Below are 19242 nucleotides of genomic sequence, written 5' to 3'. Positions count from 1 at the left end.
GAAGCCAATGAAGAAATGGGAGCCCCATCAAACCTGGGATCTTTCCTTCAGCCTTCATTACCCTCAGTCACGCAGGCAGCCGCTGTAGACACAGCCGCTACTTCCTCTGCTCTCTGGGGCTTCACCTGCCAGTGAGGCTCTTCTTCTGCATGTGCACAGGTCTCCACTTGACCCCTGCAGGGTTAGTGTTGGTGTCACCAAGCAGGACCCTGTGGGGCCTTCCCAGAACAGACCCCTCGCCCCATGTCCTCTGCTGCAGCTCCTCTCTGAAATACCCAGACAATAGTATCCCATGTATACTGCCTGAGTTTCTCAGATGTTAAAAACCACCACCAAAGGGAAGAAATTAACTACTTGATGATCCTGAGCACGTGACCCCTGGACCTTCCAGTGCCTAAGAATCGGTCACCATCAACCAATCAGGGAGCTGTGCACAGCTGATCACGTACCCTAGGCCACCCCTTCCTCACTTGGCCTTGAAAAATGCATTGCTGAAACCCTTCAGGGAGTTGGGGTTTGGGGAGCATGAGCCACCCATTCTTCTTGCTCGACCCTGCTTTCTCTGCTCTAAACTCCAATGTTTTGTTTGGCCTCACTGTGCATTGGGCACATGAACTTGCCTTCGGTAACAATGTGACTTTGGCGATAGGGCCTTTAAGGAGGTAATTAAGGTTACATGAGATCATAGGGTGAGGTCCTAATGCAGTAAGATTGGCGTCCTTGTCCTTATAAAAAGCGGGAAAGGAGGGAGAGATACCAGGGGTGCTTGTGTCCAGAGAAAAGACCATGTGACCACATACAGTGAGAAGACGGTCTGCAAGCCCAGGAGACAGGCCTCAGGGGAAACCAGACCTTCGGGCATCTTGACCTTGGACTTTCAACCTCCAGAACCATGAGGAAGTGCATTTCTGTTGTTAAATACCTATTCTGTGGTATTCTGTAGGGCAGCCCCAGCAGACTGATACACTTAGTTTTGTGAACTCTGGTGGCAAATGCTGTTGGTTGGAGAACTAGGAAACAAGAATGAGGAGTCCATCGTGAGGACTCAAGAGGCAGTGATGAGACAGTCGGGGAGGTGGGTGTGGATAACAGTAGCTGGGAAGCAGCAGTGCATGAATATCCTGAGTGCCAGCCTTAGATTTATCAGCTCTGATGTTAGGTACGTCACAAACACGGTTCCCAGAAACTTGGCTCTGGGGACAAAGAGTAGTTGAAGTCTGGATTTGTAACCTCCGTAGATGTTGACCACACTCCTCTCAACAAAGCCTAATACATTCATCCTTCTTCATAAAGCTCCACGGTATCATCATCTCCTGGATCCTGATAGGCCCCAGGCCCAGAGCCCACTCATAATAACATTAATTCCATGCTGTGCTTAAAGATGTGAAATACGTGAGAGGGAAGGTAGGAATGTGGTAAACATGGATGGGGGAGACATTATTTTCCTATGAATTCCAAAAATATTTTCTGATTAAAAATTTATTTATTTTTTCCACTGTGGGACAATTTATTTGATCATTGCTTTGTCCCTTACAGGAAGGCAGGGAATCTGCCCTGACCTACTAAAAACATTTTTAAAAGGTGGGGTTCCCCCTCCCCCACAGGATAGCATAACTAACAGTTTGTGTTCAATTAAAAAGTAGCTGAGTGATGATACAAGAGCCAAGAGGCTGCCCCCTCTCTCTCCCTCTTCGGAGATGGCCTGTACTCTGTCTATGGAATGTGTACCTACTTTTGATCTGAGCACCCAACGCACACACCTTGTGGCCTTTCTCTTGCCTTTCAGTGTATCTCTCTGAATAAATCTACCTTTACTCAAAAAAAAAAAAAAAAAAAAGAGCCAAGACATGGAAGCAACCTAAATGTCCCTCGACAGATGACTGGATAAAGAAGTTGTGGTATATGTGCACAATGGAATACTACTCAGCCATAAAAAAGAATGAAATAATGCCATTTGCAGCAACATGGCTGGACCTAGAGATGATCATACTAAGTGAAGTAAGTCAGACTGAGAAAGACAAATACCGTATGATATCTCTTATATGTAGAATTTTTTAAAAATGAGAAAAAGAACTTATTTGCAAAACAGAAATAGATTCATAGACATAGATAAAAACTTATGGTTGCCAAAGGGGAAAGTAGAGGGGAGGGATAAATTAGGAGTTTGGGATTTGCAGATACAGACTACAATACATAAAATAATTAAATAACAAGGTCCTACTATATAGCACAAGGAACTATATTCAATATCTTATAATAATCTCTAATAAAAAAGAATATATGTAAACATATAAGTGAATCACTAGTGCTGTACATTAGAAACTAACGCAACATTGTAAATCAACTGTACTTCATTAAAAAAAAAAAAAAGAGTAGCAGAGTGAGTGGAATCTCCGAATTAAATGTGGGAATCCCCCCGTTCAGTGCTGTAGCCAGCCCCAGCCTCCTTGACTCCACCTGTATTATTGCTGAGATTTCTGCTGAAATAATCTGGCTTTACAACACATAGAGCCCTCCAGGTCTTATTCTTCTGTTCTCTCTTCACTTTCCTCAGCTGAGGATCTATAAATTCCCAGGGAGTGCTCACTCAGGTTTTCTCTTCCTTACCCAGATCCACTCAAGAGGCAGGGTTGATTTTCCAGCATCCTGTACTCGATCTCAAGTAACACTAAGTCTCACTGCTGTTGACAAAGCCTTCCAAATGCTACTGGTGCAGAACATCCACCCAACCTCATCCCTGATTTCCCCAAAGGCATGCTGTCTCCTGCCAGTAATCCGCATTCGTGATGCAGCCCTGGTTTCCTCTTGCGAGATGTGGGTTAGCGCTGACATCCCTCCCTGCAGGACCTCCCTCCTTCACCCATCTCCTTGCCTACACAGTGTGCTCTCCAGGGAATGCAAGCTAAATCTAGCACTAGCTTAAACGAACATCATTAAGGAAGCAAAACAGTTACCTGGGTGCTATTCTCTTAACACACACTAGGGCTTTTGAAAGTGACCAAGAAAAGTTCAAATGTTGTACTGCAGAAAAACAATAAATTAACTTTTAACTGTGTGGGCTCCACCACAGGATGATCCACTCATACAAACAATGAAGAACTAAACTATTTTAAAATAAGATATATTATTTTTAATATTAGGTGAGTGGAGAGGAAACAATTATCATACACACACATACAAACAAAAAGCTGAGGCAAGAGTTAAGTCTTCCACGCTAAGGTTTCAGATAGGCTCAAAATAATAATAGCTAACATTACATGGCATTTCCTGCTCGCCAGACATTGTTCTATGTGGTGTACCTCATCTTAACTCTATGAGGTAGTCATTATTTTTTATCATTTTCACCCTTTTCCAGATAAGGAAAATGAGACATGTAATCATTAAGTTGCCTCAGGTCACCGTGAGTGCAAAGATTTCCCAAGTTAGGATGTTGGAAAGGACTCTCACCATACTGCACAGAGCACCCTTTTACTCCCTAGGGACTTTATGTAAAGGCAGTGGATACAATGCAGAAAGAAAGAGTCAAGGCAAGCATGGGGGTGGGGTCTGTTTTGGGGGGTGGGGTGGTAATTAGGTTTATTAATTTATTTTTATGCTACCACTGAGCTCTACCCTCCCCTCAAGCATCTGTGGAGGGTGGGGAGGGGTTTCTGATTAAAATTCCATGAACAAGCTCCCAGTGTTCTTAGTCATGCAAGGATATGATCACATTCTGTTTCAGGACTGAAATCCCCACATCTGCGTAAGGGATCTAGGCTTCAGGAAAGTTCAAAGCTGAGTTTCCCAGTGAGAATCTTATGCCCCTGAAGCCACATAATGAAGCCAGGCTGACTAACCACTTAAGCCACTAGAAAACCTTCCGTGAAGACTGATTCTGGGGTCACCAGCAGAGTGGAGCGCTTTATCTTGGCCAAGAGTCAATACTCAGATAGCAAGGAGGTCCCCAGAGACAGAGGTTGAGTTTTTCCCTGCTGTTTCTTCTTCCTTCCCCGACCACAGCTAAGCCACGCACTCTCTTCTCTGAACCCCTGACAGCCCATGTCCACTAGTCATTTGACTAATCAACATGTAGTCTGTTGACTAACTGGCTAATTGATGATGCACAGATACATGTCCGTCCCCCCCGCCCCCGGATCTCACCTCCGTAGTCACTCGCCAAAGGTGTAATGCAGAATGGGCTGGTTACAAGGAGTGCGCCCTGTAAAGATCTACAAAGAAGGAAGCAGAAAGTAGGGCACCCTACTCCTTATAAACATCAAATGGTTAAAGAGGCAAAACAATGTCTCTCTATAGAAGTGATCTGTGTGTGTGTGTGGGGGGGGCAGTGTTTATTCAACAAGCACTTCCCTCTGATTCCTTGAAGCCATCTTCAAGTGTTATTTGCTCAAAATTGATTACAAAAATTACCTCTTTTCATCTGTGGCCCTCAAAACTCAGCTCAAACTATGAGCTGTTCTCTAGTCTTAAAAAATGCCCAGCTCTGCTTGCCATTGTTAGACTATATGCATTTGCTTTTGCTCACTAAAATCTAATGACTTCAAACAGTCGTGATGCTGTAGGTTGCCAGTTTGGGCTAGGTTCAGCCAGTGGTTCTTTTGGTTTTAGCTGGGCTAATTCACACTTTGTAGTCAGCTGCTGGATTGCCTGCGGGATGCTGGGCTAGGAAGTCCCGGATGGGAAAGCTTGTCTCTCATCCATGTGGTCTCCAGCCTCCAACGGGCTCCACAGGGTTCCAGGAGAGAGAAAGCAGAAGTCAGCAAAGCTCTTGAGGTCTGTCCTCAGAAACGGCACATAATTACTTCTGCCACATTCTACCAGCCAAGTCACAAGACCAGCCTAAATGCCAGGGGTGGAGAAATAGAATCACCTCTTGATGAGAGGACTGCAAAGTTACATTGCAGAAGAGGTGGTTACAGAGAGGGGAAAGATTATGGCCACTTTTGCAATCCAGCTAGGACTGCCAGATAAAATACAAGACACCCAGTTAATGGAGAATTTTTTAGTATAGCTATGTCCCATGCCATATTTAGGACATGTCTCTGCTAAAAAATTATCCTTTGTTTATCTGGAATTGAAATTTTACATGATGTCCTGTATTTTTATTTACTCTCTGGCAACCGTACACACAGATCATGTCAAAAGTAAAAAAAAAAATTTTGTTTATCTGAAAGAGAAAAAGAACTTTGAACTTGAAATTACTTTTACAGTGGGCCAAATACTGTGTTAGCACGAGCCAAGAGCTCCAAGTATACCCACAGGAAAGGAGTAACTCGGCCCCTCTCCTAGTCTAGGAACCGTCTCAGCTTAACACTGGTATTAAATAACCCTAAAATAATACAGAACAGAGTCTGTTTCATTTCAGTTATGCATTAGATGAAAAAAAAAATGCTTCACAGAACACTAACAAGAGAAGGGTCTACGTTTTCTGTAATCTGGACCTCTTCCAGACTGAATGATAATTCTTTTACCTTCCTAGGAGGCATTTTAAAAATCTTTGGAAGATATTAATCATTATGCTGTCCTGGAATTTACTATATCTAATCAGATCAAGGATACTTGAAATTCATGTTTTAAGTACCCTCCCCATACACTGTGGTAAAATTTGATGTTTTCCTCTAAGAGTTTTTATGACTGGCCGTATTTTTCCTACTATAACTTTTGTGACTGGAATTGACAGAGCAAAGGTCAGATAAATGTGCATCATTAAACAGTACAACCTGACACTTCTAGACGATTCCTCCCTCGGATGAGGAAGGGGAAGCAGTGAGAGGTCACAGCCTCTCTCACGTCCCTTTGCCCCCCGGTCATGTCTGCCCGCTGCACGCCGTGATTCCGCTGTAAGTTTACGAGGACTCTCCGCGCTGGGACTCCTATGTAACACAGCATTCAGGACACAGTGCTTGCCGAGAGCTATTAACCAGGCTCATGGCGTGGCTTCTCGCACCCAGCTTTAAATAAATCAGTCGTTGTTGTTTATTCCAGAATCTCAGAACTGAAAGGGAATTTGGAGATTCCTACTCCATGCCCCCATTATACAAAACACAAAATCCCAAATCCCTGCGTCCAGGATCACACCAAGCATGATAAATGACAAAGGTGATGGTCTTGCTACAAGCAAGGGTCTGGCAACACCGGGGTCTGTGTCGTCACTAGGTGGGAGCCAGGCTGGGACCATTAAGGACCTGATGAGATGATAGGGGGCTAACAGATGATTTGATGTGGAGGCAGGGCTGTGGCAGGAAAAGTCCAGAATTCAGAAACTGACTAGGAATAAGAACTCGGCAAGTGTGTCATCAAACAGCCGAGTCTCTGCCTGAAGGTGGCCACCACCAACTCCCTCATCAGGGCCTCCCCAAGACAAAGCCATTGTGGCCACACCCAAGTCTGACACAGCGTCCCACCTATCTGTCCCAAAATGCAAAGACCTCCAGTTTTTCAAAACTACAACTCTGATCACATCATTCCTTTGCTTAAGCCCATTCAGTGACATCCTATTATTTTTAGCCTAGGTACACACTCCCCTGATGCCCCAGATGGCCCCTTAGAATGCAAGACCCACCAACCCCTCCACCCCATCGCTCCACTCTTGCCTGACCACTTGCCTGCTCATACTTTGTAATCCAGCAGACTTAAATGTCTTTCCATTCCTAAAACGTTCAACTCCATATTGCTGTTGACTTGAAAGCGTTTATGAAGGTGTGAACTTTCTTCACCCAGTGAACTTTCAGGTCTCAGCTTAAATGGACCTCCTCAGGAAAGCACCCCTCGACAGGTAGGTGGTCGGGTCTCCCCCACAATATATTACAGCACACACTAATTTCATGTCTCTACGATTACTCATTTACTATTTCCTTACTCCCCAGCCCATTATTTCTATGAAGGCAGCAACTGGTTGCCTAGGTGACCACTGTATCCCCAAGGCTCTGTCCAATGACTACATTGTAATGGAAGCATCTTTTTTTAATGTCACATGGGTAAACTCTCCTGCTTAACACAACTATTAAGATTTGAGCGCCATGTCTCAGTGCACTATCTAACTAAGCTGAGAACCTGTCCCTTACTGCACCCTGAAGAGTATCTTGAATGCATTCAATATCTTTAACACGAATAAATCCCATAAAATAACCCCCCCACCCTGGTGTTTAATTCAGTAAAATATGGAATACAGGTCACTTCAAGTACTATATTCACTTTATTTCTAACTTTTCAACTGGTAACATTTAGAGAAAGAATAAAAACCAAAATGAGGAATTATTGTATCACATCAAGAGATAATTTTATCCAAAGGGAATTCAAGTGGAAGATACATTTAACATCAATTCATACATTAGTAACATACACTTATTATCAAGTATGACATCCGGACAAGCAAAAACCAGTCTCTCGTGACCTCAACCAAACTTCCAGCTGACCTGATGAGTCACTCCCCTGACTATCCACCACACACAGAAAGAGACAAGGAGAAACTTATTGAGGATGACTTTCCAGAAAATTTACAAAATGAAAAAGGCAAAGCAGGTCAAATAAAGCGTTAAGCAACGAGGGGGCCCTGAATTTACTCTGGAAAGGCTGCTTAAGGCACTACCCAAGTGGACAGTTGTAAATCCCTGCTCTGACTTTAAATTTTTACGATTTAAAAATTTTCAATTCTAAGCACAAGGCGACATGACAGTGCTAACTGGTATACTATTTTCTCAGTTCAGGCAGATGTGAGAAACTTTACATCTATCCAGGGCACCGTCACCCCCACTGTATGTCTGCAGTATATCTGCTCATATGAGGTGTGAAAGTCAACTTGTTATTTTTCTCTAAATACATTTTAAGAACTAATGGCACTTAAGATATCACTCATATGTGGAATCTAAAAAAAAAAAGAAAAAGAAAAAAGAGGACACTAATGAGCTCATCTACAAACAGAAACAGACTCGCATACATGTAAACAATCTTATGGTTACGGGGGAAAGGGGGTGGGAAGGGATAAATTTGGGAGTCTCAGATTTGCAAATTTAACCAGTATGTATAAAAATAGATAAAAAACAAATTTCTTCTGTATGGCACAGGTAACTATATTCAATATCTTGAAATAACTTTTAATGAAAAAGTATGAAAACAAATATATGTGTGTGTATATATATATATATATATATATGCATGACTGGGACAGTGTGCTGTACGCCAGAAATCAACACATTGTAACTGACTGTACTTCAATAAAAAAAAAGAAAAAAAGAAAAAGAACTAACAGCACTTTAATGAAAGCAGACATAATAGGGAAAAGGGCTATTTTAATATAAAACAATATTAAACCAGTATGTGATGAGGTGAAACGTTGAAATTGTAAGAATTTTATAAAAACGGTAATTTAGAAACTGTAAACGCTTCGATTCAAAACTGCAGAAAGGTTATCAGCGACCCTAATTTGCTGGAATCGTGGTCCTTATGAAAAATAGCATCTCCTGATGACCCAGGTCAAGACTGAATAATACAAAAGCAATTTTCAAAAGGGAACAATTTTGGTTAAAATCAGAACAGAAAATTATGAAGACCAAATCATCAATGGGACAGTGGTGCCAGCAGCACTGTTATGTGGCCGATGAGAACAATGAGTGCTCGTGACCAGCGCTTCCCAGGGGTCCTGTGCAGGGGACTCCGGCGCCACCAGGATCTGGTCAAGGAGAGTGGGGAGGAGGCCCGGAGAGCAGGGCTCTGGACCGCGCCCCAGCTTCAAACAGGAGACCTTCTATCTGTTTTACTGCAGACTGAGAAAGAATATAGTAAACCAGTTTGTTAAAGGTTTCATGTGTTTAAAAAGAAAATTCTGAAAACAACAGCAACATACATATGCTGTTTCTAAGCATGGAAAGAGAACTGCAACCAGAAAATCTTAGACAATAAAGGCTCAAACCAGGGGAAGACGCACCAGTTCTTTTTTTCCCCTAACTGATGTCAAAGGGACGTGTCAACTAAGGAGACATGCTACAGGGTAACAGACTGCTCATTATTACCTTCAGGTCAACAACACACATCCAGAGGCCAGCCGGCCGAGCGGGAGGGTGGTAACGGCTCACCTGGACGAGGCAACCACGATGGCAAGCAGGTCCCCACTCTCTTCAGCCTGACCCTGGCAATGAGCTGTTTCCGAGAAGCCAAGAGCTGCTCACGGCTGACAGCTCACGTCTTTCAGAAATTTCAGGGAACAAAAGACATGAGCTGTGGTGCAAGTTTTCAACAAGAGTGACAGGAATGAATGGCACAGGGTGGATCCACTGAAGGACGTGTGATGAACACACAGTTCCGAATGTTAAAGATGAGTGGCCACTATACGGATATGCACAGTACTTGGCGCACAGGTCCTCAGTAAGACGTTACTGAGTCTATTCTGAACATGTAACACTTGCTAAGAATTATGTTCTAAAGGTAAAAATCAGGGAAAAAAGTCTAGTCTAATAAAAAGCATGTAACGACCACTCCATCCTATGCAGCAGTTGGATTTTTTGTTTCTAATTACAACAGGTTTTACACTTACTACAATATATTCTGGGCTTAGGAAATAGCACATTATTAAAATGTCAAATGGTATTTTAATTAATAACCACTATCATGAGTTTAAAAAACCAGACTAAAAGTGTTACCAAAAAAAAAAAAAAAAAAGGAGAGAATATCTTAATGAATTTATATAAGTACACAAATCAATATATGGGATCTTAGCAAGGAAAGTAAAAAAAAATTTTTTTAAATAACTAAGTCTTTCATTAGTTTTAAGGAAATGGAATTATGAATTTCTCCTTCTATGTTTTGTCCTTACAGCTTTCCTAGACAAAGCAGGACTGACCATTTTGACAAACTCCAATTAAAATAAGCTAACAATGCTCAATCTAGGACAATCTGTCATCTCTGCAGAAAAAGAATCCTGAGTGTCTCATACAGGCAGGGAAGAGTTTGCATCTGACCATGTTTATAGTATTCCATAATGAAAATAAAAGATCTAGGAAGGGAAATAAAAAGGGCTTACTTATATGAGGCTCTTTTTACGTGATGATTGTACAATTTTAAGAACTGAATGTATGCCTTCCCTTCTCATAGTATTTTTCATGAAGTCCTGTAGGAATGCATGCTGCGTTGAACTATGCATGTCTGAACTGCAGCAAAATTCAGGTACAAGTGAAGGTAGTTTTATCCCATGGAAAAGCACTAAATATAGGAACAAATTCAGTATCATCTAATTTAATTCAGTTTTTTGGGGGGGAGGGGGGAGGTAATTAGGTTTATTGATCATTATTATTTTTTTAATGGAGGCACTGGGGATTGAACCCAGGACCTCATGCATGCCAAACACACACTCTACCACTAAGCTATATCTTCCCCTCTAACACTATCTAATTCAAGAAGCTCTTGTCATCAGCTGTGAACAGTGGCTTATAAAACATTTATTGCCTGGAGCAAACAGTGTATACCCATCTGTAAATCCCATCATTCTAACCATTTCGATTCTTTCAATTAACATATACTCAAAAACACCATTTTCATCCTATGAAAGCAAACAACCACCACGACAAAATCTGCTTTTCTCACACTGGTTCCTGAGCAAACAGCCTCACCGCAATTACTAGCAATCACTGAATTGACTGGGCAAAGATTAACTTAGCACTTTCCTCCCCAAAAAGCATAAAAAGAATAATCCACAGAACCAGGTTTATATCCTAAATGCTGGGGTTGGGGAAAACCAGGTAAAATGACAGATTCATGATCTGGTGTCAGAGAGGAAGCCGTCGCTCCACACAGCACAGAAGAATCCCGCTCCGGTGACCACAGACCACACAGCTCCTTTCACTGGGCAGCCGGGTTCTTGGGAGGAAGGAGTTTGTATGTGTTGAAGTAACCCACCACCTGCTGGGGGATCTCCGCCAAGACACACTGAGCAAGGGCTTCTTTGGGAGCCTGGGGAGTAATTAAAAGCAAAGGGATTTTATTAGCAACCACGTTTTTACTGCCATTTTGATAAAAGACGAGGAACACATCACCCATGAGGAAAAAGCAGTACTTCCTGATTCCTGGGCTTGTCTCAGGGACAGTCTGTGAAACATGGAATTAAACTAACCAACGTCACTTGGGGATGCTTTATTATGCTCCCTAACATTTGTCAAGTCCTTTTTTGGTGCCAGCATTTTGGCATTCAATGATTTTTTTTTTTAACTTTTAAATATGGGTCTTTCATTCACTTGATATTCATTTTTTAAAAACTTTCTATTTGGAAATAATTACAAATCCATAGGAAGTTGCAAAAATAGTACAGAGTTGGGGGGAGGGTATAGCTCAGTGGTAAAGTGCATGCTTAGCATGCACGAGGCCCTGGGTTCAATCCCCTGTACCGGTAAAAATAAATAAACAAACAAACAAACAAACAAACAAATAAACAAACAAACCTAATTGCAACCCCCAACCTAAAAAAAAAAACACAAACCAGTACAGAGAGATCCCATGTAACCATCACCCAGTTTCCTCTAGATGTAACATCTTACATAACTATAGTACAACATCAAAACCAGGGAATGAACACTGATACAGTTCACAGGACTAACTCAGATTCCGCCAGTTTTTACACACATTCATTTGCGTGTGTGTGTATAGTTCTGTGTAATTTTATCATCTGGTAGATCTGTGTAACCACTGTCACAATCAAGATACAGAACTGCTTCACCACAAAGATCCCTCATATTACCACATTTTTTAATACACACCCACCCTCTACCTCCCCACCCCACCCTCACTTAGAATATTGGAACATAAAATGCCATAACTGTGCCAGAAAAGTTCAGCAGTTTCTTTAATGACTAAAATGCAACAACCAGACAGCCCAGCAGCTGCACTTCTGCATATTTATCTCAGAGAAATAAAAACACAAAAACTCGCAAACAAATGTTTATAGCAGCTTTGTATGTAATAAGTGAAAACTGGGAACAGTTCAAAATGTCCTTCAGTGGGTGAAAGGTTAAGCAAACTGGTACACCCACATCAAGGAGGACCCTCAGCGATAAAAAGGAATGCATTCAACGACCGGGAAGACTCTCCAGAGAATTCAGCTGGGTGGGAAAAAAGCCAATCTCAAGGTTATATACACTGTATGATTCCATTCACCTAACATTCTTTTTTTTTTTTTCTGGGGGGAGGAAGGTAATTAGGTTTATTTGTTTATTTACTTTTTTTAGAGGAGGTACTGGGGATTGAACCCAGGACCTCATGCATGCTAAGCATGCGCGCTACCACTTTGAGCTATACCCTTCCCCCCCTTCACATAGCATTCTTGAAATGACAAAACTACAGCAATGGAGAACATATTAGTGGTTGCCAGGGGTTAAAAAGGAAATGAAGGCGGGAGGGAAGCAGGTGTGGTTATAAGAGGGCTACAGGAGGGCACCTGCTGTAACGGACCTTGACTGTATCAGTGTCAGTGTGCTGGTAACGACTCCGGGCCAGAGTTGTACAAGGTGTTACCGCTGGAGTAAACTGCGTAAAACAGCCTCCCCAGAGATTTTCATCAAATCAACCTCCAGTGTGGTCAATTCATCATATATTTGCATAGAGCTTTTCTGTTATTACACAGGTGAAGATCAAACATATTTCAAAACATTCACAACAACATCGGTTTTAACAACGTACTGTGTAAGGGTCACACAAGTATACAAGCTGAAACAAAACTGCCAAATCTAGTCAAGGGTCTTCAAATGGAAAATTCACATTTTTAACCCCAGTCACCTACTCAGCTGCCTGGTTACGGACGGGCAAAGGTCTGGGTTCAAACGCCTCCGAGTGCACGGAGAACAGCAGGGAGTGGTACTCACGTTCTGGAACTGCCGGAAAGGCACAAACTGGACGATGTCCCTGATGGCTACCTCGCCGGATGGGGAGCGGAGACTTCCGCCATCGCCATCCAGAAACTCCATGGCACTGAAGTCGGCACCTCCAACTCCAACAATGATGATGGACATTGGCAGCTTGGCAGCGTTAACAATGGCTTGTCTGGTCTCATCCAGGTCTGTGATCACGCCATCAGTAATGATTAAGAGCACAAAATATTGCTGCCGGAAGAGAAAATTATGTCCACTGAGCAGGCTGAGCTCCCCAACAATAAAAGCAACGGTTAATGACATCTCCAGCTCAATGAGTCATTTAGTCTCCTTCCTGCTCATCTGCCCGGCCAGTCTCCACCCAGGAAACCATCAACAAGAAATTTTCCAAGATTCTCTGGTGACAAGGAAATTTACTGATACAAAAACTGCAGGGTCATCAAAAGTGCAACAGACCACAAAAGAGGGCTGGCATAAATAAGCAGAAGCAAGACATCTTAACGTCAAAGATTAAACTTCCAGTTAGCTTATGAATAAACCCTTTGATGTAACCGAAGTATTAAATATGTCAAAGTATCGATCGAGGGAGCAAGTGGCAACTCCGTTCTCAAAAGATCAAATATGGAAGAAGCAGAATTGGTTATCAAACTAAAATATACTGGAAAAAAGTGAACTTGGTGGGGGGAGGGGGATCTCTCAATCCTGTCATCTCTGATAAATCTTTTTAGAGAGTGATAAAGTGTTACATAAAGTTCTGACTCCATGTTTTGGGCCATTTGAGTCTAAAATGGAAATAAGGTTTATAACGGTAGCTATCACATGATGTGTGTTTTCTCTGACTCAGGCACTGTGCACGTTATGTGAATCACCTCCTCTCACGCTTTGGACAACTGTATGAAGTAGTCATTCCTGCCTTATTTGAGAATACTGAAGCTGAGCGAGATGTGGTATCCAAGATCCAACAGGTAATGATTATCTAATGCAAGTCTCTTTAGGAAGTAATTTGCAACAGCGACTGAAGGGGTAAGTCTTCTCAAGCCTTAATTTGCAAAATCTACTTCAAAAACATAGACAACAGATATTTTTTTAAATTTCAAAAGATAGAGAAAATACTCATGAATATAAAGGTTGTTTTGCTGTTGTGTTGTTTTTAATGATCACGAATTTAACAACAAGAGATGTTACTCCCAAGCCAAGCACGACCATGTCATTGCTTCATGCCCTGCCTTTGTATCTTGATGGACAAAATAAATAGAAAAATGGCCCTAGGAGCAACTGCCAATCCACACTCTCCCTGTCCCCTCGCGACAGGGCACTTACAGAAGCCGTCTGTTGTTGTGTGGCTGCAGCTGCAAACCTGGCCACGTGATTTATGATTGGAGAAAAATTCGTTGGTCCATAGAGTTTTATCTGAGGAAGGCAGGCCCGATATGCCTCTACAATGCCTTGGATTCCTAGACCAAAAAAAAAGCAGGATTAAAAATTCTCAAGTACAATTTAACTGTTTACTACTCACCATGCTGGCTAATTTAATTTATATACCAACATACAGTGCTTTAAACAGTCAAAAGTGCCCTATTCAGGGGTTCCTCTAAGGTATATATTACAGAACCGCATAGCTATATTCCATCACAAAAACCTATAAACTCTACTCACCCCTGGTAGAAGGCATTTGTTTTCATCTCAGCCAAATTATTCACTAGTCTACAGTAGGACTGTTGTATTGCTTAATTTTTTTTCACGTGTTTATCAATTTATTTTCTTTTTTTAAACATTTTTTATTGATTTATAATCATTTTACAATGTTGTGTCAAACTGCTTAATTTTGATAGGTTTTGGGAATAAGACTCTGATGGAAAAATAACCATGAACGAGATGCTGCCTCATACGGCTGATGAGAAGAGGTAAGGAAAAGTAACTGATAAAATGGGAAAACTTTTACATACACAGAGTTTCTAAAACCATACCAGATGGCTATAAACTTAACGTTCATTCTAGCCAAGGGTTTACTGAATAACTCACAGGGTAAGCATGGTATCTGTGGGAGACTGTTTCAACTCCAAATATTCACTTCCAAGTTATTCACTGCATTTTGCTGCAGAAATACTAATTCGTTTGTTTATTGGGTATGGCCTGGGCTGGGTGTTCTGTAACGGGAGACTGGGCAGGGCCATCTGATTAACTCTGACCAGTTCATACGAATGCACATGCCTAAGAAGATGTCTCGAGAACCACTGCCTGTTTTCACCCATTCTCTTGCTCTTCCCTCTGCCAGGGGAGCAGCATATCCCAGGTGGGGGCTGTGCCTTCAGCCTGAGACCCAGAATGAGAATAGATTGAGCAGAGCAGCTGCCTGCCAACAAGTAAAGGGATTTGTAGAGCGAGCAAGAAATTACCTATTGTCACTGTAAGTCACTGAGATTTAGAGATTGTTGATCACAATAGCACGACCATTGGAAAGCTGAACAGCATTCCCGATTAAGGCACTGCTGATAATCTGCCCCTGATACTCAGTGGTGTCTGGAACGTAGGGAAGATACTGAAATCCTACAAAAATTCCCCTCAGTACTTGCTAAGATTTCAAGGAAATCTTAAAAGACTTTTAATGCAAACCAAAACATTTGCTTAAAGAAATGTCCAACAGAACATAGATCAACAAAGGAGAGAAATATTTACCAGCTGTAAAAGCTTCTTCACGTGACCAACCCTCTATATTAATAATGTAAAAGTGCCAGTAAAAGGGTCCTAAGCACCTTGAATTTAGGAATAAGTGGTCTTACAAAAAACCTGAGAATGCAACTAATTCACACACAGAAGTGATTTTACATGCATGAGGTCAGCAGCTCCAGTAGTAACAAAAGTAATAATACTAACACAGGCCGGCAGGGTCTTACTGAAACGATACACACTGTAGAAAAATTGAGCCCCAAACCACAGCAATAATAGTATTTTCTTCCATTTCTATCATCTAGCTTGCTCTTCAATCGACAGGTATACAAAACTATTAATTAAATATCTTCATAATTTCAATTGCCTTCAGTTTCTCAACTAAAACTGAATTGTGCCGAAATCGTTCCTTTGCACTCAAGAAGAAAGTGAGACGTGTTCTTTCTGGGCAACTAAGTTCAATGATTCATTGGGAAAAGGGGGATTAAATTTCCTCGCCTTAAAATAAGGCTGTATTTTTTTCTGTGTAGTATCTCCCTTGTCTAAAGCCAAACTGATTCCTCTTTCCAGACTTTAAAGCAAAAGCGGAAAAGCTGTGTATGGTGGCAGCCCAACGATGGGCTCCTTTTAAATCAACTTCTGAAACGAATTATCCCATGCTATAAGTCATCCAAATTTACTTGCAATAAGTAAAACCCAATTACGACAATTTCCAAAAATTTGTTCCAATATCATCAGCAGCATGAAGCACGTTTCTTTTTTTTTTTTTCAATTATTAAGTGAACTTTTTATTTTGAGATAATTATAGATTCACATGCAATTGTAAGAAATGATACAAAGAGATTCGTGGTAAAAGTATTTTGTTTCCCCCAAGGGTAACATCTGACAAAACTCTAGTAGAACATGCAACTAGGGTATTGACAATGACGTGGTCAATGTCAATGGACAACCAAGGATCCATCACGTTGCACTTTTAAAGCTATATTCACTTCCCTCCGGCCCCTACCCTTTCCTTAGTAACCTTTGGCATCCACTAATTTGTCATCCTGAAACGTAAAAATATTCCCAGTTTCCTATGGCTAGGGATACAAAAGGTCATGGCCAGCCACTGAAAGTGTATCAGAGAACACCGAATCAGTACGAGAAAAAGAGTTCTGGAAAAAAAAGAAAAAGGAGAAAATCCTCATACGAACGACCCCCGACACAATGCTCATGCTCTTTTACTTTATGAACATTCTGTAGGAAGAGAAAGAAAGAACACCCTCTTCAGTGAAAAATCTACACATTTTATAATTATCAAAAGGACCCTTTGCAGAAAATAAGCTTACTGTCTACAATTTTATTCCTCTGCCCTATCTCTTTTCCTCCTCCAAACTGTTCAGTCTTATATAATTCTGTGGGAGATCTGGCATTTTAGGTTGATGGCTCAGTGGTGTAAAAAGGAAGAAGTACTGGAATATTTCAGAAAGAGCCCAATTCTTTGTTCCTTGAGCCACCCCATCTCCTTACAGAGCCCTGTATAGCACGGAATCTGATGCTGGACACTTTCTTTGTAGATGGTAACTGCTACTCTGAGAAAAGCCTCAGAAAATCCGTACACTGAATGACTCACTGTATTGCAGGTTTATTTTAAAATCAACTTTTATGGGAAAGTAAGATGATTCTTCTTATGGATCTACCCTCAAGATTAAGAATTCTTTTGTTCTATTAACCCTCAGGAGGTAGAAGGATTTAGCTTGCAATCTTTATCATCATTGTGATTTGCACCACCATCATCCTCACCACGCCAACCACCACCGACTTGGTGTAATTCTACTTGAAACAACAGAAAGTGCAACATGTCACAAAAAGGAACCTACAGAGGAAATCTGAATAGGTTTAAACCACAGGGGGAGAAAAGTAACAAAGACTAGTGAGGCTTTCGTTTTAAAATCTTCGTGTCTATTTTTAACTTACCGTTACAGTAGGGATTGGATGGATTAAAGTTCATCGGGAATTCATGTGAAACCTGTGAAAAGACGAAAGGAAGGCTGACGAGGCCACTTTGGCTTTGCTGGGAGGCAAAGCTTTACAATGAGGGTCCCTCTTACCTGCCACTGAGGAGGCACCTGAGCTCCAAATCCAAAAGCTGGAAACATCTTATCACTGGAAAGAAAATTTGAAAACAGCAAATGATTGTTTTTCTCAAAACAGAGTTTTACCTTTATAATAAAACCAATATCAGCTTTTTTTTTCAAATTCAAAACTCTTCAAAAAATATATACAAAAACAAAGATTAGCCATAATAATCACCAGAGAGAACCAATGTTAATATTTGGCAATTCTCATTCTTAGTATTTTTCTGTGCATTGATGGAGAAAAATGTCTCTCTCTCTATATATTTATTACAGTGGAGTTTATATTCATGTTTTATAACATACTCTTTTCTACCTACATACTGTATGTCATTTCACTGAATAAATATGTAAGTGAATCCATAAAGTCCTAAAAAGTACAAGGTATTTCACTCGTTTACAAAAACTCATTTGGCTACAACACCCGACCTCAATGACATGAAATTATTTATAGCCTTTACTTATGCCACCCGATATGAACAGTCATTCCTTTGGCCACAGAAACATCGTGCAAATGCCACATATTACAAAACTCTCACACTTCTGCAGCAAAATGTGTGAGTATTTGACCCCAAAGGTTTACAGATAAAGGATTATGGCCCGAACAAATAACACCACGCGAGTGGCTGCTAAGGACTCCACTGGGTGGAGAGTTTCCTCCAACTGATGGCCACCCAATGTGCTGCCATTATAAAACACTGCAATGAATATAGTCATTTTTCTACAAAGAATATTTTTTATGTTAATTCTTAATTGCATTAAGGATAGAACCTACATCATAAATGTCACAGTGTTTTTCCCAGTTGATTGTCTTTTTTTTGGTTTTTTTTTTTGTTGTTTTTAATTTTTTCTTCCTAAATGGAAGTACTGGGGATTGAACCCAGGACCTCATGCATGCTAAGCATGTGCTCTACCACTTGAGCTATACACTCCCCCTTAAGCTATACCCTCCCCGTCAGCCACTTCTGAATCACACCCTAAAAGGGAGAGCACGTGCCCTCTCAGTCCCTTTGTCCTTGCCCCACTGGCTGCAGAGGATGAGAATCAGAGCAGCTGCCTCGGCCCCAGGATGGACGCTGTGAGTGGTGGAACCGCCCCTCAGACCTGAACTACTCCCCTCCAGACATGCAACACGTAAGAGACATTAACCTCTCTTTTGTCCAAACCACTTTGTTTTGGGGTCTCCATTGCAGCAGTTTTGTCTACACTCTATACAGAATAGTTTCCTAACATATACAGGTATGAGTCAGGGATCCAAATTCAGTTCCTGTCCAGTTTGACAGCTGTTACAATCCTTTCCCCTAAAATGTCATCTCCATCACATACTGAACTCATATACACTCTTGGGTCTATTTCAAGACAGCTTATTGTTTCTACTGGTCAGATACAAGCTCCATTCTCTTAATTAATACATAATATTATACACATGAAACTTATATAATGTTATAAATCAATAAAAAGTTAAATTATATATATATAGCTTTAAAATAACTTTTAATACCTGCTGGAACAAACTCCCCTTCATTTTTTTTCTGAAAAACTTCTTGGCTGTTCTGATTCATTTTGCCTTCCAGAAAATTTTAAGAGTCATTTTGCCAGGGTTCCACTGCAATTCT

The 19242-nt window shown here is 41.1% G+C and overlaps 1 protein-coding gene across 2 annotated transcripts in view; it reads right to left on the bottom strand.

The window, feature by feature from the left end:
• Positions 1-7173: 7173 nt before the first annotated feature.
• The window catches only part of CPNE3 (copine 3), a 35646-nt gene continuing 23577 nt past the window's right edge, over positions 7174-19242 (bottom strand). For both annotated transcript variants that reach the window (XM_010979352.3, XM_010979353.3), the window contains exons 12-16: positions 17603-17657; positions 17469-17520; positions 14166-14299; positions 12840-13076; positions 7174-10938 (exon numbers count right to left, since the gene is read on the bottom strand). In XM_010979352.3, the coding sequence (XP_010977654.1) occupies positions 10828-10938; positions 12840-13076; positions 14166-14299; positions 17469-17520; positions 17603-17657 (589 nt within the window). In that variant the 3' untranslated portion in view covers positions 7174-10827. The remainder of the gene's footprint in view (positions 10939-12839; positions 13077-14165; positions 14300-17468; positions 17521-17602; positions 17658-19242) is intronic.

This window comes from Camelus dromedarius, chromosome 30, assembly GCF_036321535.1.
Source record: "Camelus dromedarius isolate mCamDro1 chromosome 30, mCamDro1.pat, whole genome shotgun sequence".
Classification (NCBI taxonomy): domain Eukaryota; kingdom Metazoa; phylum Chordata; class Mammalia; order Artiodactyla; family Camelidae; genus Camelus; species Camelus dromedarius.
The sequence above is the reverse complement of the archived record's forward strand: the minus strand, read 5'-3'. Positions and strand labels throughout refer to the sequence as shown.